This window comes from Pan troglodytes, chromosome 14, assembly GCF_028858775.2.
Source record: "Pan troglodytes isolate AG18354 chromosome 14, NHGRI_mPanTro3-v2.0_pri, whole genome shotgun sequence".
NCBI classification, from domain to species: domain Eukaryota; kingdom Metazoa; phylum Chordata; class Mammalia; order Primates; family Hominidae; genus Pan; species Pan troglodytes.
Window position 1 is genome coordinate 106,861,502 of NC_072412.2, and position 26,212 is coordinate 106,887,713.

Genomic DNA, 26,212 nt, shown 5'->3' on the forward strand with positions numbered 1-26,212 from the left:
CAGCCTGGCCAACATGGCGAAACCCCATCTCTACTAGAAATACAAAAATTAGCTGGGTGTGCCTGTTATCCCAGCTTCTTGGGATGCTAAGGCAAGAGAACCACTGGAACTGGGGAGGCAGAGGTTGCAGGGAGCCGAGATGGTGCCACTGCACTCTAGCCTGAGCAACAGAGTGGGACTGTCTCAAAAAAAAAAAAAAGGAGACAACAACAACAAAAAAACCCCACCAAAAACCCCAAAACCTAGAGTGCAACAAATTCAGAATGCTTAAGTAGTTCAAGAGTACACTGATGGGGTCTATCTGGTTGTTTAAGTCAACAAAATCACCACTACCTAGTTTATTTATTTATTTATTTTCCCAGGATTTCAAGTTAGTTGTTAGCTGGTTAACTGATTTGCCACTTTGTTAAGAATGAATGACATGTTAAAAGCTGCATTCATGTAATGTACCAATGTGATGAGCTTGGGAATAAGTGTACCCCTGTGAAACCATTACCATCAACGCCACTGACATATCCACCACCTCTCAAAGTTTCCTCCCACCCCCTTTCTTATTATTATTGTCAGGGGACAACAATTATTGGACACATAATATATACTGAATTCCACCATCCAGTCCTGTCTGTCTGTTGTTGAGGTTGTTTTTATTTTTAATATTATATAAAAAAGAGAAAAGACAAGGATTTACCAACTACCCCTGGACTCTACAATACACTTAAATAGTAACCAGTCAACTCTACAACATTCAATTATTTGACATTTTGTTGGAATTTCTTACAGTATGAGGATAAATCATCTACCATACGTAAACACATTAGGAAAGGATCAATTCTGTACATGAAAAAGTTAGGTAAAATTTACTAAAGAATTCCATTCCCTGCTGTTGCCAGTGTGGAGGGCCTATTCACTTATGCTCCAGGACTGATTTAGTGTGACCACCTGCCCACCCTGTGCTAGATCACAAAAGCAATGTTACTGTAATCTCTAATGTCAAGATTCCCTCAGGAGCAGATGCAGATTCCTCCTCCCAGAGAGATAAGCATAACTGTAATCTCTTGTGGTCATTTCTGCTTTTGTTTCCTGGCATTTTTGCCAGCAAATCTTTACCTACTGATGCTATTACTCTTGTATCATTCTTCTGTCTCATCGATCTTCCCACTTCTCCCTCCTCAGAGCCTTGAACTAATCTTTGAGTCTCTCCTACGTTAAATAATGTCCTCTACATTATCAATCTCTGTTCCCAGAATCTACTTTCTGTCTGTGCCTCAACTGATTGTCTCTCAAATACATGAGTTACCCCTGCAGCCCTTTCCAGCCCTTTCTAGTAGAATATGTGGACGAGGAAGAGGTGCCCATCCATTACTCCTTGATACTCCTTTGCAACGTATTCCATGAGGTTAAACCATGCTGTCACCCACTCTCCCTGTGGCTGTCTTCTGTCCTTCTGTCAATCTGTTCATCAGTCACTCGCTCATTCCCCGTGACTTTGCTCCCTGACTCCACTCTTCTCTTCAAGAACTGGCCTCACTCTGAGTGACTTCAATGTCCATGTGAAGACTCAGCCAGCGCCTTAGCTTCAACAGTCCTTTCCATTTCTGCCTTGACTCCATCAATATGTTTAAGCCACCCACATCCACGTGACACCCTAGATTTTATATTTCATTACTTAGAATTACCCTGGAATTGTAAAATCCTGGACTCCCCTCTCTGGTCATAACCTTTTCTGGTTCTATTATTCCATCACTTTGGTGGTACCTGTTCTTTAACCATATAGAGACCATTGATCCTTCACCTTCACTCCTCCATTCTCCTCCCATTTCCACATCCAACGGAGACCACAGGGTCATCATTTCAACTCCTTTGCCAGCAATCCATCTTTTCCCCTTGTTTCTCAGTTCCCCTAACCTGAAAAAAATCCCTAAAGGTGGATTGATTTAAATGTTGTTTTCCCTCTTCTTATACAGGGCTAAAAAGTCGCAGAGCTATCTGAATTGGTATCACTGTAAATCCGTAGTCCTAAATGGATCTTTAATGTTGCATTTGCTGTATTGTTAATTTTTTGCCTAACCCTAGGCACCTCTTCCCTCTCCCCTTTCTTTGCTGACTTCCCGCTTCACTGTCTCATCATCCGGCTGGATGCAGACCTTGCTTCCTACTTCCTGGGAAAAACAGAAATAACTTGATGGGGCTTCCTTCATTGTTCTTTCCCTGTGTTAGAAATTTACCTGCAAATATTAGTATCAGTCCAGGCTTCTCTCTGCTTTTTTTTTTTTTTTTTTTGAGATGGAGTCTCACTCTGTCACCCTGGCTGGAATTCAGTGGTGCGCTCTCAGCTGACTGCAACCTCCGCCTCCCAGGTTCAAGTGATTCTCCTGCCTCAGCCTCCAGACTAGCTGGGATTACAGATGCCCGAAACTACACCCAGCTAATTTTTTGTATTTTTAGTATAGATGGGGTTTCACCATGTTGGCCAGGCTGGTCTCGAACTCTTGACCTCGTGATCCACCCACCTTGGCCTCCCAAAGTTCTGGGATCACAGGCGTAAGCCACCATACCCGACCTTCTCTCTGCTTTTATTGACAGTCCATTCATCGTGTGCTGGATTTTCAGCAAAATTATACCTATTTTTCAGAGGCTGGGCTGGATATAATTTCTTCATCAGCCCCTGTCATTAGTTCTCCATAGCACAAAACTCTTATTGTTTACTATTTTTTTTTTTTTTTGCTAGATTGTAAGCTCCATATACCAGGTGGCCATTGGGCAAATGTTGCATCACAGAGACTGTAGCCCAGTAAGTTTTGTATTAACGGTATTTTGTTTCAGGAGACACACTTCCATGAAGAGGAGAATTCAGAAGCGACTACTGAAAAGTTTCTTGATATCCACATAGATGTCTATGCTCAATAGGTACATGCAATCAATTCTTTTTCAGAAAAGCTTGTGCGTGGGTAGACTAAATTTTTATTAACCAAATCAATTTTTAAATGTACTGAGAGAATTCTAGGAATCTAATAACACTTAATTATATGGCAAATTGATTTTTTTATGTGAAAAATGCTTTGGTAAAAATAATAAAATTGTGACTTTTTTCTGTCTTTTCAGTTTACTTTTTCATAGGTTGGATTTATTGAAGCGTTGTACAACTGTGTATGTATACCTCACTCACACAATGAATGGGTTTCTACGTTGTCAATCAATTTTTTCATAAATATGTAACCATTGAATTCTGAGATATATTTTAGGTAAGTTTTTACATTAAAAAAACAGAGATCTTGGAAAATTATTAAAATGCTTTAATATAAATGCAAAATGCTTATTGAAAGAAATAAAAATTAAAATATTTTAAGAATCAGGTATTAACAAAATTACCTTATCAATAGGAAATACTATTCCAAAATTGTAATATGATATGTAGAGTGCTAGGGAGATGCTTACTTAATCATGAAACCTACCTTTAATTGATGTCTTTAATGTAGGTTGTAACACCCGTTTCTAGAGGAGTAATTATCATTATCATCTCTCTATATGTCCTTCCAGCCCTCTTCTAGGTATTGCTGAGCTGACCAGCTTATTTATGATCTTCTGAATCTGTGCCTGCTTGTACTTAGTAGGAAACAAACTAATGTAAGCTGAGAAAGGGAGAGATAATAAGAGGTGGATAGGAAAACAGCAAGATCCTAGAGTAAGACCCAGGGGGAAAGGGTTACCCTGGCAACGTGACATACTGTGAGGAAGATGACTCAGGCCCGCGGTGACAGGAAATGAATCAGGCCACACTGTGACCAGAGGAACCACTTAAGAAGCAGACAATGATTCAGCTTTGGTGAAAGTCAAGTAATGAACAGGCTACACTTCACTTTTGCATCTCTAAGAGGCACTGTCCGCAGTTCACCTGCTCCTTGCCCAGCGATCTGCAAGGTGGAGAGCTGCTTACCTCCGCCAGGTAGAACTCGTCGTACTGCCTCCTGAAGTTTTCTCCTTTGTAGTAGTTGCTAGCCGCCACGATCACGTCCACGGTCACCATGCTCAGGATGAACATGTGGAAAACGGATGACCGCATCATTTTCTGAGGGGGTGAAACAGACAGACTCTTAACAAAGAAATAAACCTCATGATTAAGTGTAATTGACTTAGTCCTTGGCTGATAGCACCTTTGTGATGTGCTGCTATGCAAAACAGGGCTTCCAAGATAAAGCCATCCATGTCCCACACTGCTGAACTGGGCAGGCAAGGGAACCTTTCTTTCAGGCAGCTAAACAGTGACTAGGAAGATGGTTTCAGAGACTTTTGACTAAAAATGGAAAATATATATCATTTGTGTATGGCTTGCATCTTAATTTTTAATTGGTTGGTTGGGTAGTATTTATCCTTAATTCTGACTGTATGGATAAATGGCTTTTAAAAAGCTAGTAACACAAAACAAGTATTTCTTTATTCTGTGTTTAGGGAGAATACTGCGGATGAAAATATTTTAGAGATGATTATTATACAACTGGAAAAGTAAGAGAAACCTGAGATTTATTTTTTACTTATTACTTCCATAAATATTTGTTGTAAATTTTACTACAACTTCTAGTAAGTGACATGTACATCATACTTGCTCTCTACCTGGAGTTTTTCTAGGTGCTTTACATAAATTAACTCATAACAGCCCTAGGAACCTATTCTAATAAGGAAACTGAGGCTCAAAGAGGTTAAGTAACTTTCCCACTGTCAAACAGGGATTGAAGATGGACTCAATACTGGAACCCAAGTCTGGTCCAAGTCTACTGCCTACATTAAGATAAAGATAATTAAACATTAAAAAATAATGAGTATTATTTATTATTATTATTTTTTTTTTTTGAGAAAGAGTCTCGCTCTCTCGCCCAGGCTAGAGTGCGGTGGCGTGATCTTGGCTCACTGCAAGCTCTGCTTCCTGGATTCACGTCATTCTCCGGCTTCAGCCTCCTGAGTAGCTGGGACTACAGGCGCCCGCCACCACATCTGGCTAATTTTTTTGTATTTTTAGTAGAGACAGGGTTTCACCACGTTAGCCAGGATGGTCTCGATCTTCTGACCTCATGATCCACCCGCCTCACCCTCCCAAAGTGTTGGGATTACAGGCATGAGCCACCATGCCTGGCCATAATGAGTATTATTATAAAGGTTATCATGTATTAAACGGTTACTATGTTCCAGGCCATATTATTCACATTAAAAATATTTGTGGGTACATAGTAAGTGTATATATATATATATATATATACACACACACACATAAATATATATATATACACATATATATATTTATGGAGTACACAAGATGTTTTGATACAGGCATGCAAAGGGGAATAAGCACATCATGGAGAATGGGGTATCCTTTGAGTTACAAATGATTATGTTACACTCTTTAAGTTATTTTAAAATGTACAGTTATTATTATTGACTGCAGTCACCGTATTGTGCTAGCAAATAGTAGGTCTTATCTATTCTTTCTATTTTTTTTGTTCCCATTAACCATCCCTACCTCCCCCCGTCCCCCCAGTACCCATCTCAGCCTCTGGCAACCAATCTCTACTCTCTATGTCCATGAGTTTGATTATCTTGATTTTGTGATCCCACAAATAAGTGAGAACATGTGATGTTTGTCTTTCTGTGCCTGGCTTATTTCGCTTAACATAATGATCTCCAGTTCCATCCATGTTGTTACAAATGACTGGATCTTGTTCTTTACTATGGTTGAATAGTGCTCCATTACGCATATGTACTGTATTTCCTTTATCTATTCGTCTGTTGATGGACACTTAGGTTGCTTCCAAATCTTATTGCAAACAGTGCTGCAGCAAACATGGGAGTGAAGATTTCTCTTAGATATACTTATTTCCTTTCTTTTGGGTATATGCCCAGCAGTGGGATTGCTAAATTACAGCAGCTCAATTTTTAGTTTTTTGAGGAACGTTCAAACTGTTCTCCATAGTGATTGTACTAATTTACATTCCCACCAACAGTGTAGAAGGGTTCCCTTTTCTTCGCATCCTCACCAGCATTTATTATTGCCTGACTTTTGAATATAAACCATTTTAACTGGGGTGATATGATGTCTCATTGTAGTTTTCATTTGCATTTCTCTGATGCTCAATGATGTTGAACACCTTTTCATATACCTGTTTGTGTCATTTGTATGTCTTCTTTTGAGAAATGTCTATTCAAATCTTTTGCCCATTTTTTGATCAGATTATTAGATTTTTCCTATAGAGTTGTTTCAGGTCCTTATATATTCTGGTTATTAATCCTTTGTCAGAGGGGTAGTTTGCAAATACTTTCTCTAATTCTGTGTGTTGTCTCTTCACTTTGTTAATTGTATCTTTTGCTGTGCAGAAGCTTTGTAACTTGATGTAATCCCATTTGTCCATTTTTGCTTTGGTTGCCTGTGCTTATGGGGGTATTGCTCATAAAATCTTTGCCCAGTCCAATGTCCTGGAGATTTTCCCCAGTGTTTTCTTGTAGTAATTTCATAGTTTGAGGTCATAGCTTTAAGTCTTTAATCCATTTTGATTTGATTTTTGTACCTTACAGAGATAGGGGTTAGTTTCATTCTTCTGCATATGGATGTCCAGGACCATTTATTGAAGGAACTCTCTTTTCCCCAGTGTATGTTCTTGGCACCTTTGTTAAAAATGAGTTCACCGTAGGTGTGTGGATTTCCTTCTGGGTTCTCTATTCTGTTTCATTGGTCTATGTGTCTGTTTTTATGGCAGTACCATGGCGTTTTGATTACTATAGCTTTGAATTATAAATTGAAGTCAGGTAATGTGATTCCCCCAGCTTTGTTCAATTTGCTTAGGATAGATTTGGCTCTTCTGTGGTTTCATATAATTTTAGAATTTTTTTCTATTTCTGTGAAGAATATCATTGGTATTTTGATAAGGATTCAATTGCATCTGTAGACTGCTTTGGGTAGTATGAACATTTTAACAATATTGATTCTTCCAATCCATGAATATGGAATATTTTTCCATTTTTGGTGTCCTCTTCGATTTCTTTCATCACTGTTTGACAGTGTTCATTATAGAGATCCTTCAATTTTTTGGTTAATTGCAAGGAATTTTATTTTATTCGTAGCTACCGTAAATGGGATTACTTTCTTGATTTCTTTTTCACATTGTTTGCTGTTGGCTTATAGAAATGCTACTAATTTTTGTATGTTGATTTTGTATCCTGCAACATTACTAGATTTGTTCATCAGTTCTTATAGTTTCCTTGTGGAGTCTTTAGGTTTTTCCAAATATAAGATCATGTCATCTGCAAACAAGGATAATTTGACTTCTTCCGTTCCAATTTGGATGCCCTTTAATCTTTCTCTTGTCCTATTTTTCTAGCTGGGACTTCCAGTACTATGTTGAATAACAGAGGTGATAGTGGGCATCCTTGTCATGTTGCAGGTATTAGAGGAAAGGCTTTCAGATTTTCCCCATTCAGTATGATACTAGCTGTGGGTCTGTCATATATAGCTTTTATTATGTTGATGTATGTTCCTTCTATCCCCAGTTTTGCTGAGGGGTTTTACCATGAAGGGATGTTGAATTTTGCCAAATGCTTTTTTAGCATGAATTGAAATGATCATATAGTTTTTATCCTTCATTCTGTTGATAGGATGTATCACATTCATTTATTTGCATATGTTGAATCATCCTTGTATCCCAGGGATAAATCCAACTTGGTCATAATCCACATTATTCAAATGTTATTTGTTTTATCTACTTTAATATCCACCATAACTTTATATGGTGAGATAAATTACTCACATTTCACACAGTTCAGAGAGACTAAATCATTTTACCTTAGTCTATTTAAAGTCCATTCTGGGGCCCGCTGCCCACTGTGGGGTAGAGAATACTTAAATGGAGAGAGTGGAGGCTGAAGGCCCTGGGCAGCAGAAAGAGGAGAGAGAAGCAGACCTATGGAAAGGAACTGAGCACAAACAACACACCACTGAGCCACATCTGCCCAGGGACTAGTGCCACCACACATCCTCTTTCTGAGGTTTCATTTCTTCTGGGTATTTATTAACACATGCCCTTACCGTCTGGTCTGACCTGAGAATCCTTTAGTCCTTGCAACTCAAAGAGCTATTTTCCTTAGCTGTGGATTTATGTCTGAAGCAAACTGTTATTACTAAAATGGGGTAAGAGAACAAGAACTGCCTCTTCTGAGCACTGCCAGTGTCTCCATGACTCTATGTATGTGTTTCATGGGGTCTTCCTTATCCTACATCAGGTGCTCTGGGCCAAACTGCCTGGAGCCGTAACTCCACCACTTACTGGCACTGTGGCCCCAGGGAAGTTACTTAAACCTCTGTTTTCTCATTGATAAAGTGGAGAAAATAGTACCTACTCCAAAGACTTGTTATTAATTTTAAATGAGTCAATATATGTAAAGGGCTTAGAACAGTGATTACACTTACAAATATTCTACAAAGGTTTACAGAAAAAAGGAATGCAATTTTGTGAATCAAGCATTTTTCTGTTCGGGAATGAGAAATTAATTACCCGAGGTTGAAGAATTAATTATGTTGCATATCAGACTCAGCCCATAGTCTAGTGAGGTAAGTAACATTGATAAGGATCTAATAATTTGAGACATGCCAGTGACATCGGGAAAGTAGAGTTTTATTAAGGCTTCCTGTCACCGTGGCTATTGATGCATATCCGTTTCCCTTTGACTTTATTTTACAGGTAATACAAAAATCAAATTCCAGAGCTGCCAATCAACATGTTTATATGCACATCAATTTACTTGCAGAAATGACTGACCTTCATAACACAGATAGGCAAATCATCTGGCACATTTCTATGCTCATTGAAATTTTTATTGTTATTTAGTCTTTCTTGCATTGTGAGAGTTAAATTCCATTACTATTATTCCTTTTCTATACTCCTTTCAGCATAATGTTCTATTAGAAACATTTCTGCTGATTTCCATTTCATCTGCATGGCAGAAAAGCCACAACTTTCTTTTTCTATTTTCCTTAGCTGTGGATTTATGTCTTAAGTAAACTGTTATTACTGAAAGATCCAAACAAAGCCTTTAGCCATGGCTGTCAGGAAACTTTTAAATTGGTTTTGTAACTGTCACAGCTTCACTTTGGTGCTGTCATTATAATTAGGTTGTTTTTTGTCTGAATGTCTACATGTCCCTGTTGGTTCAGAGTTATTAAAATAATCACTTACAATGGATTTTGATACACTATAATCACCATTGCTTAGCTGACTTTCTCCAAAGCAGTAACTTTCAAATATTAAATAAGAATTAAGGTGATAAATATGTGCAGTACCTACATTTAAATATTAAAATCAGTAACTCCAGCTTTAAAGTTAGAGCTAGTGGCATGGCCCACTTCAACTCAATTCACTTCAGCCAGTGCTTGAAACTGGCTATCAGTTTCTTTAATGTAAAAAGGCTGATGACATTACATTTAGATTCATCCTTGTATCTACAGGAAAGTCCAAATTTATACTTTTCAATTTTTTATTTTCTAATAAAAATTAATATAAAGGAAAATGTTAAAGCTGAGTCAGTACCACAAAATATTATATGACTTGAGGTCTTCACAATTGCATTATATAATATGGATGCATGATCTATCCCTCTACCTATCTATGTAGACAGATGAACACATACATCTCTAGTATATGTGTATGTGAGTACATACATATGTGTATTCACATATGTGTGTGCATATTCTTTTTTATTTATATATTTTAATATAAGGTCCTTCAGACTCTAAATACACATTCGATTTTTTAAAGTTTCCTTTAATTGCAATGTTATTTTGGTTTACATTTTTTAAAAGCAGAGGAGTTTTGGATATGTTTTTAGTTTGGCTTTGATCCAAAAATTACTTATCTGTGTATATGACAGCTGGAATTTTCAAAATACAAAGAGTCTATACTAGATTAATCCCCAAGGCAGCATTATCTGTCAGGAATGAGCATTGTTACTCAAAGTGCTGGTTGCCCTGGACCAGCAGCAACCTGGAAGCAATTATTAAGAATGCAGGATCTCAGGCCCCATCCCAGGCCTACTGAATCAGAATCTGTATCTTTAACACGGTTCCCAGGTGATTCGTGAGCATGTTGAATTTTGAGAAGCACTGTTGTAGGGGATACTCCTTAATAGCAGGCTGCACTGGGTGACCTATAAGATTATTTACAACTTCACAGTTTCATGATTCTAAAAGTCTATAATGACTAGAATAGAATACCACAGATGCTGGCTGGAATGTAATATGTTGGACTACACCAACACAAAAATGGCTGCCAACCTTGTCCCCATACCCCAACTCCATGGTCAAAAATCAACTAAATCTGTTTGGCTTCATAAAAACAAAAGCATGTGTTAGTTTTGCAACCATTTGGAGGCATTATAAAGACATCATTACAGACTCTCATAAAGTTAAGAAATGCAAATGCAGGTGGCCTCCAGGATGTGAAAAAAGCAAGAAAGCCATTTCTTCTCCAGAGTCTCCCAAAGCAATGCAGCCTTGTTGATACCTTGTGTTTAGCCTAAGGAAGTCCATTTTGGACTTCTAACTGCAGAGTTCTAAGAGAATACATGTGTGTGGTTTTAAGTCACTGAATTTGTGGTTATTTGTTACAGCAGCAACAGGAAACTAACACAGCATTGTCAACGATTTTGACAGACACCAGCTCAAACTGTCTTGTATACCAGCTCAAATCACCTTCTATGAAACATGATTGTATAAAAGTGCCCAGGGCTACAAAATGGTACCTGACCATAGGGTTCCACACAAGGTGACTTGCCAACGTGGGGTCTCTGTAACTTTGACAACTACAGATATAAAACTCATAATAGCAACCAACGCTTTCATCTTGCTTTGTGTCCAAAAGTGTAATGAGACAATGAGTCTGGAACAATGGGACTGAGTCCAACCTCAAGCAGAACAACAAGAAAGGTCACTTTTTCCCACATTGATTCTGAGTCCTGCCGTGAAAGCAAACCTCCCAGGAGACTGTGGAAGTCTAAGCAAAACACGGGGAGGGCTCCTCACGCAATTAAAATGGACACCAACAGGATGGATTATTGAAATAAGAGCTACTGTTTTCTGGAGTGCTTGGTTTGTGCCAAGATTCATTCCAAACATGTTGCTTGCTCATGTAATAACATCTTTAATCCTCAACAACTCTGTGAGGTAGATACTTTTGCATCCCCTTTTACATATGGAGAAACAGGCTCAGAAAGTCTAAGTAGATTTCTAGGCCCACAGAGATAGAAACATCTTAGACATTGTGAGCCCAAACCAGGTAGTCTCTTGCCTTGTATCAGACAGTCAAAATTCATCAGTCAACATTGCTCTATATATTAAAAAAGAGTGACAGCAGCTTCCTCACCAAGTATTTGTGGTTGGATAGAGGGTATAAGTACATGAACCCTAAATCTGAAAGCTGAAGACAATCTGTTCTTCACAGAAAGATTTAAGATTGCCATGGTTTAATGGAATGTCAATTTTGAAGACAGGATGAACTGAGTTTAAATCTTGTCTCTGTGCCGGAGTTCACCTTTCTGTGACTCAGTTTTCTCACAGAGGAAATGAGTATGATGACATCTACATCTTTTGGCTGTAAAATGAAAATAAATGAGACTTCAGTGTAGAGTCTAGCCTGCAGTGGACACTGTGTGCTCTGTACACAACTCTCATTATTTCAGTCTTGGAAAGCACTCTAAGGATTTGAAAGTAGAGATGCAGTCAGTTGCTTACAGGGAAGGTCTGAAGGTGTAACATAAGAAATCAGGTGGAAGAGATTAGTAATCTTGAAATGGACCGTGAACATTTATAAACTTTCAAAATGATCTAAAGCTATCTTATCTTTTTTTGTGGTATAAATGCTTAAGTACTTCATAAAAGCTCTTTCTATTAAATTTCTCCAATAATTTTTCCTATGAAACAGTAACTTAAAGATTCTGAAGACTGTAGGCAAAGAGACAAAATAGTGGTCTCAGAGGTTGCAATAAATATAAATTAGGATAATGAATAGTACAGCTCAGAAATGAAATCTGTCTTTAAATTGCTGCTTGAGTGAGTAAAATAACTCAACTTAGTAAAACAAAGTCTCCTCCACTGAATACTGCATCAGCCATGTACTAAAACTTGTGTTTTAATTGGATTTTGAAATAAACTTATTTGGAGAACAATGCAATTACATGATGAAATTCTCAGAAACCATCTTGCATATGAGCCATGAACATAAGAACAAGGACACAATGTAAAAGACCAAATGCATAAAACCTAAAATAAATCTCCCATTTGCAAGTGGGACATCTTTTGCTTCCCTTATTTAGAAGACATCTGGATATTCATTACTTCTACTATCAATGTACACAATTATTCTGTCCAATACAAAGAATTTATATTAAAAAGGTAACACTTATATCAACACTGAAAACAGAACCAGTGGATATCCTTAGAGACTGCCTTTCCCATCAGTCTGTTCCTGATGCGTCCTTAGAGAGTCAGGACAGAAGGGAATCCACATGTCAATCTCCACAAAGGTACCAAGAGCCTATGATTTCAGTGAACACCCTGCCAGCTGCCACGCCCTATCAGTGGCTGTCTCTCTTTATTGGAATGGAGAGCCGAGTAAGGGAATCCTGAACAGACCCTTTATCTCTAGGCCATGTGAGTATAGCTTTCACTCTACTCTGTAAGAGTAAGGTTAGATGTGAAATCACAAATCAAAAAACAAATGTGGATGTTATTTTTTTCAATCACCAGCTCCTCTTGACTTTACAACACAAACTAGATTTTAACAAGAAGGAAAAAGCACCAGTAATGGCTGATGTGAAAGAAATCACCTCTAAGCAGGATTGATTATGATGCCAAGCCAGTGATTTTCAAATTCCTCTTAGCCTGTGTGAAAAAACCCAGTGGCCTCCAATTGAATTCACCTCCCTGTATCCACACACCCTTGGCAGTATCCTCCACACCAACTCCAGACTCAGCCATGTGACTTATTTTGGTCAGTGAGATGGTAGCAAAGGTGAAGTAAGCAGAGACTTGGAAAATACTTGTGTATTAGAAATTACTCTTGCTGCTCTTGGAACCCCGAGCGACCACATCAACCCTGCAGCCTAGCCTGTTGCATGGTGGCCAGGTGGCCATGGGCCCTGCCATTCTCTTCATTCCAATTAATGGCGAGCCACACCCAAAATCACAGATGCCAGCTGACGAGTGGCTGACCGCAGAGGCAGGGGTGAGCTCAGCTGTAGTCAGCTGAGATTGGCTCAGACTAGCAGGGCTGTTCAACTGATCCACAAATTCATGAGCAAGAGTTAGTGTCTGTCCAGGCCATTAAGTTTTAGGATGCCTTGTGGTTTAGCAAAAGCTATTATACCTACCAAGCTGGTTTCCTCTTCCTGGCATATAGCTCATCTACATCACTCAGCTTACTATTACTGAAGTGGAGCAATGTGATTGGTTCTCACAACCAGAACAGAAATGGAAGTGATGCATCACTTTGGATGTGTCACTTTGAGAAAGGGTGTGCCTTCTCGAAAGTCTCCCTCTCTCTTTCCCTCTACAGTGATGTTGGAAACTAGGTACTTTGGATGGAGGCATCAAAAATTCCACTTTCTGCAAATAAAATTTTGCAATGTGTTTACATAGACATGTATGACATGTATGTATGTATATGCCAACTCTGACTGCAGTGGGAGTGCAGCTTGCCCCAGCTGTGGTGTGCTGGAGCTGCAATCCCATCTCTCTCCACCTTCATGTTTACTGATGTCATGTTGGTGACTTGAAATTGGCCATGGTGGGAGCATTTACATTATGGAAAGCAGAAAATGCTAACAGTCAGGACTCCTGGACTTCAACTTGATTGTTCACCACCCAGCTCCCCCAGCTCTTATGGCATCTCTGAGTCTGCTGTAGGGTATTTGAAAACTCACACATTGATCATAAATAATAACCCTTTTGGGAAGGGGAGACTATTTTCTGGGCTTTTCTAAGGTGTTTAGCTTTGTTACTCTAGTCTGGGTCATATATATTATATATAGTCCTTTTCTGCTGTTTAGAGACTCCTTATCAATCATAATGCCATGGCAGTCACATAGCTATGATGCCTTACTAAGCACTAGGAGCACACAAAAGCCATTTCTGGGCATTGGGATACTGTCACTAAGACTACAGAGATCCGAATATATCAGTTAAAGTAAGAAATATTTAAAACAGAACTTTTCCTATATCCTGCCCAATAAAATCATCTGTCTTGAATTGATTTAAAAGATGGGAAATTTTCTTTATGAAAGCTTCAATTTAGGACAACATGTATTTCCTAGAGTACAATGCCATAATGGATATTCACAATTTAAACTATCTTATAGAACACTACTTAAAATCTCCTGGTTTCCTCACACTTTGTGGCCTACATTTATGGATTAGTAGGAGAAAGGAAAAGTAAATGATGACATGTACAAAAACCTTTCAATTAACTAACCTATAATTTATGGATTAAGAACTCAATACCCCTGCATGACTTCATTATTGACTTGGAAGAAAAATTAAGAATAAACATGCTAAAATCTTGGCTTTTCAACAATGAAGTGTTCACTTTGCTTACTTGGCTGGACATGGGTAAGAAAAATAAAAAATATTAGTTATTCTGCAACACTTTTCTTTCATGTTCCTTGGTGTCCAGAAAGAGTAGAAAAAGCTCATATATATATATATATACATATATATATATATGTATATATATATATATTTTATCCTGGTGTTCCTAAGCTTCAGTACTCAGTTCCTGCAAGGCTGGATTCACAGTAGATTCAACAATAATTTTTGATATAACTTAATTTCCTCCATGTACTCAATTGGCCATGGAGCATCTTCTGCCTCCTTCTGAGGAAAGTAGCCTCGGGGGTGAAACATTTCTCTATCTCCTGTATTAAATGAAAGTAATGTTGGTACTGTTGACATAGTTAACTGGACCATGAGCCAGGCTTCAGAAAGGCAGTTTCCCCTGAGGTGTCTTAGCAAGGACTCCTAAAAGAAGGATGCTGTAACCTAGATGGTGGTCCCAAGACCCTTTCATCCCCTTCCCTATCTTTGGCATGTATTAATACAAAGTGAGTAAAACAAATTAGGACACTAGAGTTCAAGCAATACAATCTTGTTGCTTCAAGTAATATGATCTCCTATTCCAGGAAGCCGCATCATTCTGCTTTGGGTACAAGAAGACCCAGGGTGATGGTCAACCAAGGAGGCCTCTCTATACATGTTCCAGCAGTAAGTCTCAGCCTGTGGCAGTCACCAGGGCTGTCCCTTCTTCATGACCCTCTGATTCTGACATACACTCAAGTGTCAGTGAAATACTAGAGTAAAAAGTAAGAATGAAAATGCTAAAATCTTGGCTTTTCAACGGTGAAGTGTTGATCTTGCTTATTTGGCTGGACATAGGTAATAATAAAAATCAGAATATTAGTCCTTCCACAGTAATTTTCTCTCATGTTCCCTGGTGTCTAGAAAGAGTAGAAAAATCCAACCATTATTTTTTTTAGCCTGATGTTCCTAGACTTCAGTACTGAGTTCCTAAAAGGATGGACACATTAGATTAAACAATTTGAATATACATGATGTTTTATATTTTTCTCACTAGTACCCCACCAACCACACAGTTACTGAATAATCTCAACAGACTTTGACAAAAGGTGCTTTCTTAGTTACCTGTATTGTTGTGAGTTTTTCTTTATCTTTGTCTTCATGGGTAAGTTAGTGAGAGGTCAGGAAGGGCTACAAGAGGGCTGCTAGACAGGTGACACGACGCCAGGATGGTTTTGAGATGTCATTGACATTCCCATAGCTAATTAAATTCCTACATCTAGAATCACTTCAAATTGACTTTTATGTTCATCTTTTATTTTTAGTATTAAACGGTGGGCAGTTGAACACAAAACTTTTGTTTTAAACTCAAGAGACAAATTATGAATTCAAAATTGAAGCTAACTGTCCTTTCTAATACACTGCATTTCTAATGCAATGCAGGACCTCACTTGTGATATTTAATAAATGCATACATAAATAAAATAATTTTGAGCTATGTAGAATCTTTAATGAAAGACTCATTTTGAAATATTTAGAGTATTTAGGAAAAACATTAAAACAAATGTGAAGGACTGAACTGCCTGATACACAAAGTGACTTACATTTTAGATTATGTCTAAACCTGTCAGCAGCTTTAGAGTGCATAAGGCATCATATTGCTGCTCCAAACCCTTCTACTGCAGATTGTGTTGAACACAGAAAATACATAGCACTTTCAAACCCTGGGTTTAAGGCTTAAAGAAGGCTGCGTATTTAACCTGGAGATCAAGACTTGCAAAACCAAACCAAACGAACAAACAAAAAAACTCATCCTTCATTTTTGCCAAAGGTGACAATGCAACAAATCTTTGGTGATGGAAATTTGTCTCCAATGGACATTTTAAAAATGCTTGGCATAAGTTAGTACATGTCTCCTAATTAATATAATTGTAAACATTCAAGAGTTATAGGACTGATTCAAACTGGAGGATGAAAATATAATATGAGACAGGAATTTAGTTTGAGATAATGTGGCATGCAAATAATTTTAAAATGTTCTGCATATTTCTTCCAGTGAGGTTTAAAAATCAAAGAAGCAAAACTGTTTAATTGTCAGTAAGACAGATAAACAAATAAATAAAAATAACACTAATATTTTAATCTTATTTTTTATTATCCTATGCCTGGTCATCTGGTGTCTATTCTAAATATAATTATTATTTGAAATATAATCAGGATATATTAGATACATATTGAATATATATTTAAATAAATATATATGGGATATTTAGAACTGAGGATTTATACAATTGGCTTCTCTGTTTAGTTTATTTGGCCACTGGCTTCAAAATTACAATAGGCCTTTTTCAAGTAGCATTTTAGCTACCCCTTTCTACATGTAGCTATTTTATTTTTCCTGGTTTTAATATTTGTTCCAGGTAATTACTGCATAACCATTTTTATATTCACTTTTTCCTACAAACTTTTCCTCCAAGCAGTTGTTTTATATTCCCCTGAGAAATTGAAAATGAATGTGTGTGCGCCTGTGTGTGAGTGTATGTGTGTGTGTGAGGTATGTGCATGTGTGTGAGCATGCATGATTATGTACAAGTGTGTTTGTGCATGTGTATGTGCATGTGTGCATAAGCATGTACATGTCTGTGTGTCACTGTGTCACTGTGAGTATGCGTGAGATATGTGTGTGTGTATAAGCGTGTGTATGCATGTCTGTGTGCATGCATGTGTCACTGTGTGTCACCATTTGTGAGTGTGCATTGTGAGGTGTGTGTGAGCATGTATGTGTGTGTAGCCGTGTGCATGTGTGCATATGTGTCTGTGTGATTGTGTGTCACTGTGTGTATGTACGTGTGAAGTGTGTGTGCATGAGCATGTGTGTGTAGATATGTGTGTGTGCCTGTGTGCATGTGTGTCTGCGATTGTGTGTCACTGTGTGTGTATGTACATGTGAGTTGTGTGAGCGTGCATGAGCATGTATAAGTGTGTAGGCATGTGTATGTGCACGAGTGTGCATGTGTGTGTCTGTCACTGTGTGTGTTTGAGGTGTGTGTGCGTGTGAGCATGTGTGAGCCTGTATGAGTGTGTGTGTGTACACATGCATGCTGTGTTTTTGACTGTGTGTCTCTGTTTGCATGCATGTGTGAGCCTGTATGAGTGTGTATGTGTGTGTACACATGCATGCTGTGTTTTTGACTGTCTGTCTCTGTTTGCGTGCATGCGTGAGCATTTGGGGGAAGTATCGTTTGACACCTGCCTAAGGGGAGAGTAAGAATTTGGGTCTGCTGTGTGTGAGGCTATGTTTTCTGCACGTGAATACAGCTGGATATGTACAATCACGTATAATTCAGAAAATTTTTGGCAAATGCCTATCGTGAATGAAGCAATAGAGAAGAAAGAGAAACAAAAAAGAAAATGACCAAATATAATCAAGGAATCAGAGATGTTGAGGAAGCATTGACCTGATTTTGAGGGCAGGAATATGAAGATGGAGTGGAGAGAATGAGTCAAACAATATCAAAATACTGAAGTAATGACAGAATTGAAGAAGGATCAGATTGGATTTGGAGAGGACAAAAGGAGAAGCATAATGGGTTGGTTTGGAGGTTTCTGGAAATGCAGGGAAAACCTAGTTTCTTGTGGGAATGGGCTGGGGAGAGAGCTACGTTCTGGAGGGAACCTACATTCTCATGGGCTCCATCAATTCTTGAAATGATCTGCCAGTTTGTGGGAAGGTTCACGAAGAAGACAGTTTCAGGAGTGCCTAGGATGTCACTTTGTCACTTGAAATGCTCACATCACACAGGCCACCTCCCCTCAATCTTAGCCTTCAATGGAAATGTTTTCAAAGAGCATTAAAACACTGAAGGAATAATTTCGCCACCATTTGACCTACTTTCAGCAAGCACCTGTTACCTCCCTCTGTTCCTCACAGGAGGCACGCGGTGGAATGCTACCAGAGGGAAACTGAGATCCATTGTACCACGTCTCATGCATATGTACTTTCATTCTCTTGTCTGAGACTTTCCTCATGGTAATAGAGCACAGGAGTGTGTTGGAAGATGGTTCAAAAGTGTGCAGCCACATCTGTCAGAGTGTCAAGAGATGAAAACTCCTACCTGAGCAGCAGCGGGAAAACGGCTTGTCACAGCAGCCGCTGAGGAATGAGGGTCCAATTGAATAGACTTCTATTTATCAAGCACTGGAGTGACCCTTCCCACAGCTATGGCTTATGCTAAAATAGTATTTAAACAGCTATATACCTGCTTGGTTTGATGCTAAAAGAGTCAATTATAACTTTTCACCTTTCTAAGACTCACACTTAAGCACACAACGAAGAAACTTTCTAATCGGTTTCTTTAATACCACATAAAAGAATTGCCTTATTGACTAAACATGGGAGAGATGAAAAAAGCACATGTGTCAAGCATTAATATTTTAGATTTGTCTTTATATCTAATATCTTAAATTTTTATTTAGAAAGAAACAATATACCCTTTAGAAACACTCAGATTTCCTGAACATCACTTAGAAAAATCAACAGATAAATGGGCAAATGAGATAAGCAATCTACAGTCAGGAGATTGAGACCATCCTGGCTAACACAGTGAAACCCCGTCTCTTCTAAAAATACAAAAAATTAGCCGGGCGTGGTGGCAGGCACCTGTAGACCCAGCGACTCGGGAGGCTGGGGCAGGAGAATGGCGTGAACCCAGGAGGCGGAGCTTTCAGTGAGCCAAGATCGCGCCACCGCACTCCAGCCTGGGCGACAGAGCAAGACTCCATCTCAAAAAAAAAAAAAAAAAGAAAATGTGTGGCCCTTGAACCTAAAAATGTTCAACATCCATTAATCGGGGAGATCAGGGAGATCAGGGAGATGCAAATTTACATTACAAGACACAATTTCATGCCATCAGGTGTAAAAGCCTGATAACATCAAGTGCAGATGAAGATGTAGACAATGAGCACCCTTACACGTTTCTAGAAGGCATACCAAATAGCCCTATCATCCGGAGAGCCATCTGCCATATCTCAGAGAGTCAAAGGTGTTCATATCCTTTAACCCAGAAATTACTGTCCTAGCTATATATGTCAGAACAGCTCTCTCACGTGTGCATACAAAGGCATGGATAAGAAAGGTCTTAGAAGGTCTGCAATAGCAAAACAATAAAAAGCAAGCTCAATGTCCACCATTAGTGGAATGAATAAATGAATGAACAAATTGGGTTATTTTTACAGTAGGGTAATACACAGGGGTGAAAATGAAGTGGTTAAAAATATAACGTGGACTGCCTGAGATGAAATCCCCATTCAGTAACTATGTGACCTTCATCAAATTCCTTAGACTGTCTGTGCCTCAACCTCCTCTTTTGTAAAACAGATCGTGTTAGTACCTACATTTATGGTGCTGTGAGCATTAAATAATTTAATACCTAATAAAACACACAGTGAGTGGTCCGTAAATATTAGCTATTATTATTTCTGACAGACACATAGGTATTTTTTATCTGTGTTTCTAAATTATTTCAGAATATGTATTTTTTAAATGCAAGGAAATCGATTTAATATTATGTTGTAAAATAGCACCAATTTACAAATTGTCCATTTGTAAGTTTATAGTAACTATGTGGTGTTTCTCTAAAGCAACTATCTTATACAGCATGATTTGAGCTTCAGGTGAGACTGTAATAGCCTATTTCTTTAGCTCTTAACAAACTTCTCAAGTCCTATAAGATTTAGAAGTTTGACAGGAAAAAGGATCCCTGAGTTGTAAGTACTGCAGTCAAGTCTCACCACTTAGTATGACCAAAGAGTTGTGTCCTCTCTCCACCCATTCCATGAAGCTAAGGAGGGTGGTTGAGTAGCGGTTCCAGCAGAGATGGGGCAGGGCTTTCAGAGGGGATTAAAAAGGGAGGTTTCAAACGACTTTGGGTTTGCTCTGCAGGGAAATCCAATACTTTGCTTAAGCAGACCTGCTCTTTCCTTCCATTTGCACTCTCCTGACCTGCTGCTCCCGGCCATGCCTCCTGTTTCTGATGCCCCCGCGCAACTTCATTTTCTTCCAGTGCACCTTCACTTTTGGGTGTTTTCTGGGGAGTCTCGTTAGGGCTTTTGATTGGGAGGTCATTACACTCAGTCACAATCAGCCATACTTGGGTAATATGCAAGGAGAGAAACAAACCAAAACAAAACAGAATAAAGCCAGTGTTCAAGGTGAGAAAACAGAGGCAGGCTCACAGACAGAAATCATGTGGCTCAAACGGAGAGTGAGAGACAGGCAGAGAAAGGCCGAATGACACTTGCAATAAATGTTCCCTTTGAGCAGATGGTCTGTTCCTTCCAAATAATTCTTTACTAAGTCATAAATACTCAATAATTCTCTCAAACCCAGGAAAACTGTATTCTCATCCCCATTTTCCATAAACATGTCCTGTCGCGTACCACTGGTAGGTAGTGTAGCTGAAATATGTTTCCAGAGTCTTATCTCTAACAGACCACAATAGCGTGTAGTCTCAAAACAAGATGTTGTGTTGGGTGTCTATGCATCAGGTGAAGATAAGGAGATCTGTAGCTGGGGAAGAAGGAGGGAGAGGTGAGGAGGTCATGTTGGGAGATGCGCATTTAGGCAGTTGTAGCACAAAAAGGAAAAGAAACCAGGTATGGGGCTTGGCTTATCTATGTTCCTAGGCTTTTCTTTTTCACCACGAGTCATCTTGTCCCCACAGTATGGACCAAAAACAGGAAAAGGCAGGCAGATGACGAGGTCAGAAGATCGAGATCATCCTGGCCAACGTGGTGAAACCCCGTCTCTACTAAAATACAAAAAATTAGCTGGGCATGGTGGCGGGCGCCTGTAGTCTCAGCTACTCAGGAGGCTGAGGCAGGAGAATCGCTTGAACCCGGGAGGCAGAGGTTGCAGTGAGTCGAGATCACACCAATGCACTCCAGCCTGATGACAGAGCGAGACTCCTTCTCAAAAAAAAAAAAAAGGAACAGGCACGAGGGGCCCCTAAGTGACAAGCACATCAGCAATGCACAGAGATGAGAAAGAGCCAGAAAGACATTGCAGGCATGACAGAGGATGGGAGGGGGTTTTTCAGGGGTTCTAGGACATTCACTTACTCGTTTTAACGTGAGGATAAATTTATTAGGAATTGCACACATTTACCATGCTCAGTATCTTATTAAACTCAGCCTTATTAAGCATGGTATAAATTTCATTAATAACTGGATAAACATGAGAAATGTCCTAGCCAAATTAATATAATTAAGTTGATTAACAAAAAATTTTAACAAGTGGCATTAAAGAGCTCACCACATATAACTTACCAAGCTAACAATACCTTTCTGCTAGCCCTCCTGCTCCAAACTTGTAGTCTTGCAGTTAAATTGACAAGTATGTGCATTTTCATTTATTGTAAAAACAGAAAGATCACTTCAAGGGCACCAGATTGAATCGTTTCCTTGCATGCCTGCATATGGTTCCTATTCTAATTATAATTATAGCTATGATTGTAATTGTAATTTGTGTTTCAGAACATAACATAAATGTGTGGTTTCAAACTGCAGACAAAAGATGCCTATATTTTCCTCCACAAATGGCTCAATAGAGCCTATTTTTTCTGTAGAAGAGTAAGAAGATCTTTTATGTGCCGTAATTCATTTGACTATCTCCATAAGCAATATTTGAAAAGAGGAAACAAATACCATAATAATGGAAATATTTGATATAAGGTAAAATATGTATGTGCACATGTGGGAATGTAGGAAAACAATTTAAAATTAGTTGCTAATGTGTGATCAGAATCACTGCCCATTGAAATATATCAAATCCTAATAGTTTTATGCCAGCAATGTTTCTATATATATGTATATACACATATACATATACACACATACGCACTTATATATGTATATATAAAAATGTGTGTATATATATGTTTGTGTATATATACACACACAGAGAGAGAGGGAGAAAGAATAAATTATTACTTGTAAAAAACTCAGCATCACAGAAGCATTGGTTACTTCATGTATTTAATTTAATAATGGTGAGGAAAATTAAGCCACCTTAATCAATCTTGTTTTATTAAATTACCTAATTACTTATAGCAACTGGATGAGGATACAGAGTAGAAAATATGGTGAAAAGTATAATACATAATACCAATGAAGAAAGTTTCGATTTTTTAGTACATTTCATTTATAAGAGAATTTGAGCCAGCTTCCAATTATGCTGAGTTATGATTTTAACATTTTAAAATGTTAAAAATATAAAATATATGAAAATACTATTTTGGAATCACTGAAATGTGTGGACTACTTGTTATTATATAATCTTTGTGATCTAAAGTTACATTATTTTCATTTATTCCGTGAGTCACCCAACCAAGTGCCTCCTGAGACCTAGCAAGTAACATAATGAGAAAACTAGGCTTAGGGTTACATATTTAACACATCGGAATAACTTTTTTCTTAAAATACTAGGTTCATTTGTCATTGTTTTCTGTAATCACAGGGTGCTTTTAAAATGCCTTGTATTTATTCTTTATTCATTCATCCATGCATTTGTGTATCTTTATACATTTATATATTTATGAATTTATTACTTGTTTATTTATTTCCACACGATAGAGTCATGGACAAAGAGAAATCTTTCTGTACTCTTAGAAAAATAAATGTATGAATTCTTGGGTAGGTAAAACACTCACCTCCAGTGCTGTGGAGACAACATGGAGAGTTGGGAAACTGAGGCACAATAAAGCCTCTCTGCCTCTGCTCATGTGGCAGCCGCCACCCAGCTCTGGCCAACTCTAGCCAGGTGGAAATGAGAGCTCTTTATTGCCAGATCATTCTCTTTTACAAGATGGGTAGGACGTGTGGGTTTTTATGTAAAATATTCTGGTTTTTAAACTTTGGGTCAAATTTAAAAACAAAGTCCCACTTTGAACAAAATCAACAGTTCCCAGTAGTTAAATGGGAACTCAAACATCAGTTTGCTGTCTCTCAGATATTATTGATACCTCATTTTTTCTAATTTATTTCAACAGTTTCAAAATTACAAATTCCATTTAAGTACAGCCGTTCAAATGTTTCATTCCAATAAACTCTGTTTTCTCGTTAACATACAATTAGTTTGGGTTCAGCTGGGCACAGTGGCTCACACCTGTAATCCCAGCACTTTGGGAGGCTGAGGTGGGCGGATCATGAGGTCAGGAGTTCAAGACCAGCCTGACCAACATGGTGAAACCCGGTTTCTACTAAAAATACAAAAATTAGCCAGGCGTGGTGGCGCATGCCTGTAGTCCCAGCTACTCTGGAGGCTGAGGCAGGAGAATCACTTGAACCTGGAAGGCGGAGGTTGCAATGAGCCAAGATTGTGCCACTGGATTCCAGCCTGGGCAGGAGAGTGAGACTCTGTCTCAAAAAAAAAAAAAAAAAAAAAAAAAAGAATGAGTTTGGGTTCTTTTCAATGATGCTATTCCTAACACTATATTTCTAAACATAAGACAAATTTATCTTATATGCTTACAAGATGAAAAGAGTTCTGAAAGAGGTGAAACATAACAGAAGTCAGGGTTATGTCCTGCCAAGGCTCTGCCACCACATATTAGAGGAGACATCCTGGCAAAACTATCCAGAGATATCCAAAGTCCTACAACCTCTGTGAGGCACTTTCTGGAAGCAAACTCCAAGTGTACTGCTTGCTTTAGACTCCAACGACATGCATATAGAAATAAGTGTTTTGTATGGAAAAGGGTGTTATTGCCACAGTCTATTCAATTTCTAGTTCTTACAGACAAGACCAGGAGGATAAACAGAGCAGCTTCTAAGCGAGAGGTCAAATAAGTACTTTCATAAGCCAAGAAGGTACTGCCTCCTTCTTTCACTGGACTGTTCTCGGTTAATAAACATAATTGATCATCTCTCATGTCTAAAGCACAGTTGCAGAAGTGACCACGACTGGTATGGTCTCTAAAGTAATGGAATTTCCCCTGGTTGGAGAAGCAGACATCAAACAACTAATTATATCCTTCATTTATTTTATTAAAATTATGACAGACATAAAAGAAAAGTGTAGGATGATATGAAAACATGTAACAGAGGTACCTGGCTTATTTTTTGAGGATAAGAAAGTGATGTTTGAGCTGAGTTCTGAAGGATGAGTGAGAAGGAAGTGGTGTAGGAAGAGGAAACATTGTGTGAAAATGTCAGTGCTTCCTGGAGGCAGAAATGCTTTTTCATGTGAGATCAAATGCATAAATGCAGGAGTCTGAGAAGAATCGACTCAACATTAACCTCCAAGTTACTCATTGGAAGAAGAATGAGGAAGGATACATTGAAAGAAGATTTCAAGTAAACTCTTCCTTTTAATTTTATTTCCATATTAATTTTTTATGAGAACATGTTCACATTTTGCTTGTTTTAAAAATAAAAAGAAGTGGTATATGCTCCTGTTCAGCCTTGAGAGTAAGATACCATGATAGTCCAAGCCAGGGAGTGGAAGATTGAGATGAAAGTTTTCCTGTTACCCAGTTTTAGATGGCATTAATCATTAGTAAAAGCCATCAAATATTTCAGGACCATTTTATCTTCAATATATTTTTACTTAATTCTTTTCTTTTAATTAATTAATTATTTTCTTGCTGAGACATAGAAATGTATTCTCTCTCTAATCACAGCACCTGCCCGGTACAAACAGATAACTTCTTGGCCATCCCACTTTTCTTCCATGCACTCTTCATTGCTGCCTCTGGAAAGCTTTATTCAGGGCCAAACACATGAAGTTGAGTGGAATGAAACTTGTGTCACACTGAATTACCTGACCCCTTTCCCCCCAGTTTCTAAGCATATGAGTCACATTCATAAGATGTCATAAGTATGCTGCTATATTCATAACACATATCTCATATAGGGGTCTCTGAGATGCCACATCTATACACTTCAAGCCCAACATCTATCCCCACACCATTCCAATCTTTATTTTACTATCTCCTTGCTCGATTTTGTCATCACACTTCACCCTGTCATTAATCCCTTGTTATTCTCAAATCTTTGTGATAAGGAGGCTGACTTGCCTCCTAATTTCAGATGGCCACCTTGAGGCATCTATTAACAAGGATTTAATAGATTTTAAAGCTCTGGATACCATACAACTCTGATTTGGCACTCAGAGTAGCCCTGATAGTTTATTTCTCTATCACGAACTTATGATTACTTGCATATTTTTTTCAGCTGGATAAAGCATGGGGCTAGGAGCCATAAGACCCAGCCATTAGTCCTGGGTTCTCCCTCTGGTTGAATGTAACTTCAGGAGACATCCCTATGTCCTCTGAATCAGCACTTTCTCCTATGAATGGCTGACCAGGCATGTAGGTCTTTCTACATCACAGGGTTGTAGTAAACCTCATCCTTAGTCATTCTTTTCCTCATTCTCTCTCTCTTTTTTTTTTTTTTTTTTTTTGAGACAGAGTCTCACTCTGTTGCCCAGGCTACATTGCAGTGGCACAATCTCAGCTCACTGCAACCTCCACCTCCCAGGTTCAAGTGATTCTTGTGCCTTAGCCTCCCAAGTAGCTGGGATTACAGGCGTGCACCACAACCCCTGGCTAATAT

The 26,212-nt window shown here is 38.4% G+C and overlaps 1 protein-coding gene across 9 annotated transcripts in view; it reads right to left on the reverse strand.

Moving 5' to 3' along the window:
- Positions 1-26,212, reverse strand: part of NALCN (sodium leak channel, non-selective) — a 363,838-nt gene that overhangs the window by 202,564 nt on the left and 135,062 nt on the right. For all 9 annotated transcript variants that reach the window (XM_024348325.3, XM_001149573.6, XM_009427188.5 and 6 more), the window contains one exon: positions 3,935-4,066. In XM_024348325.3, the coding sequence (XP_024204093.1) occupies positions 3,935-4,066 (132 nt within the window). The remainder of the gene's footprint in view (positions 1-3,934; positions 4,067-26,212) is intronic.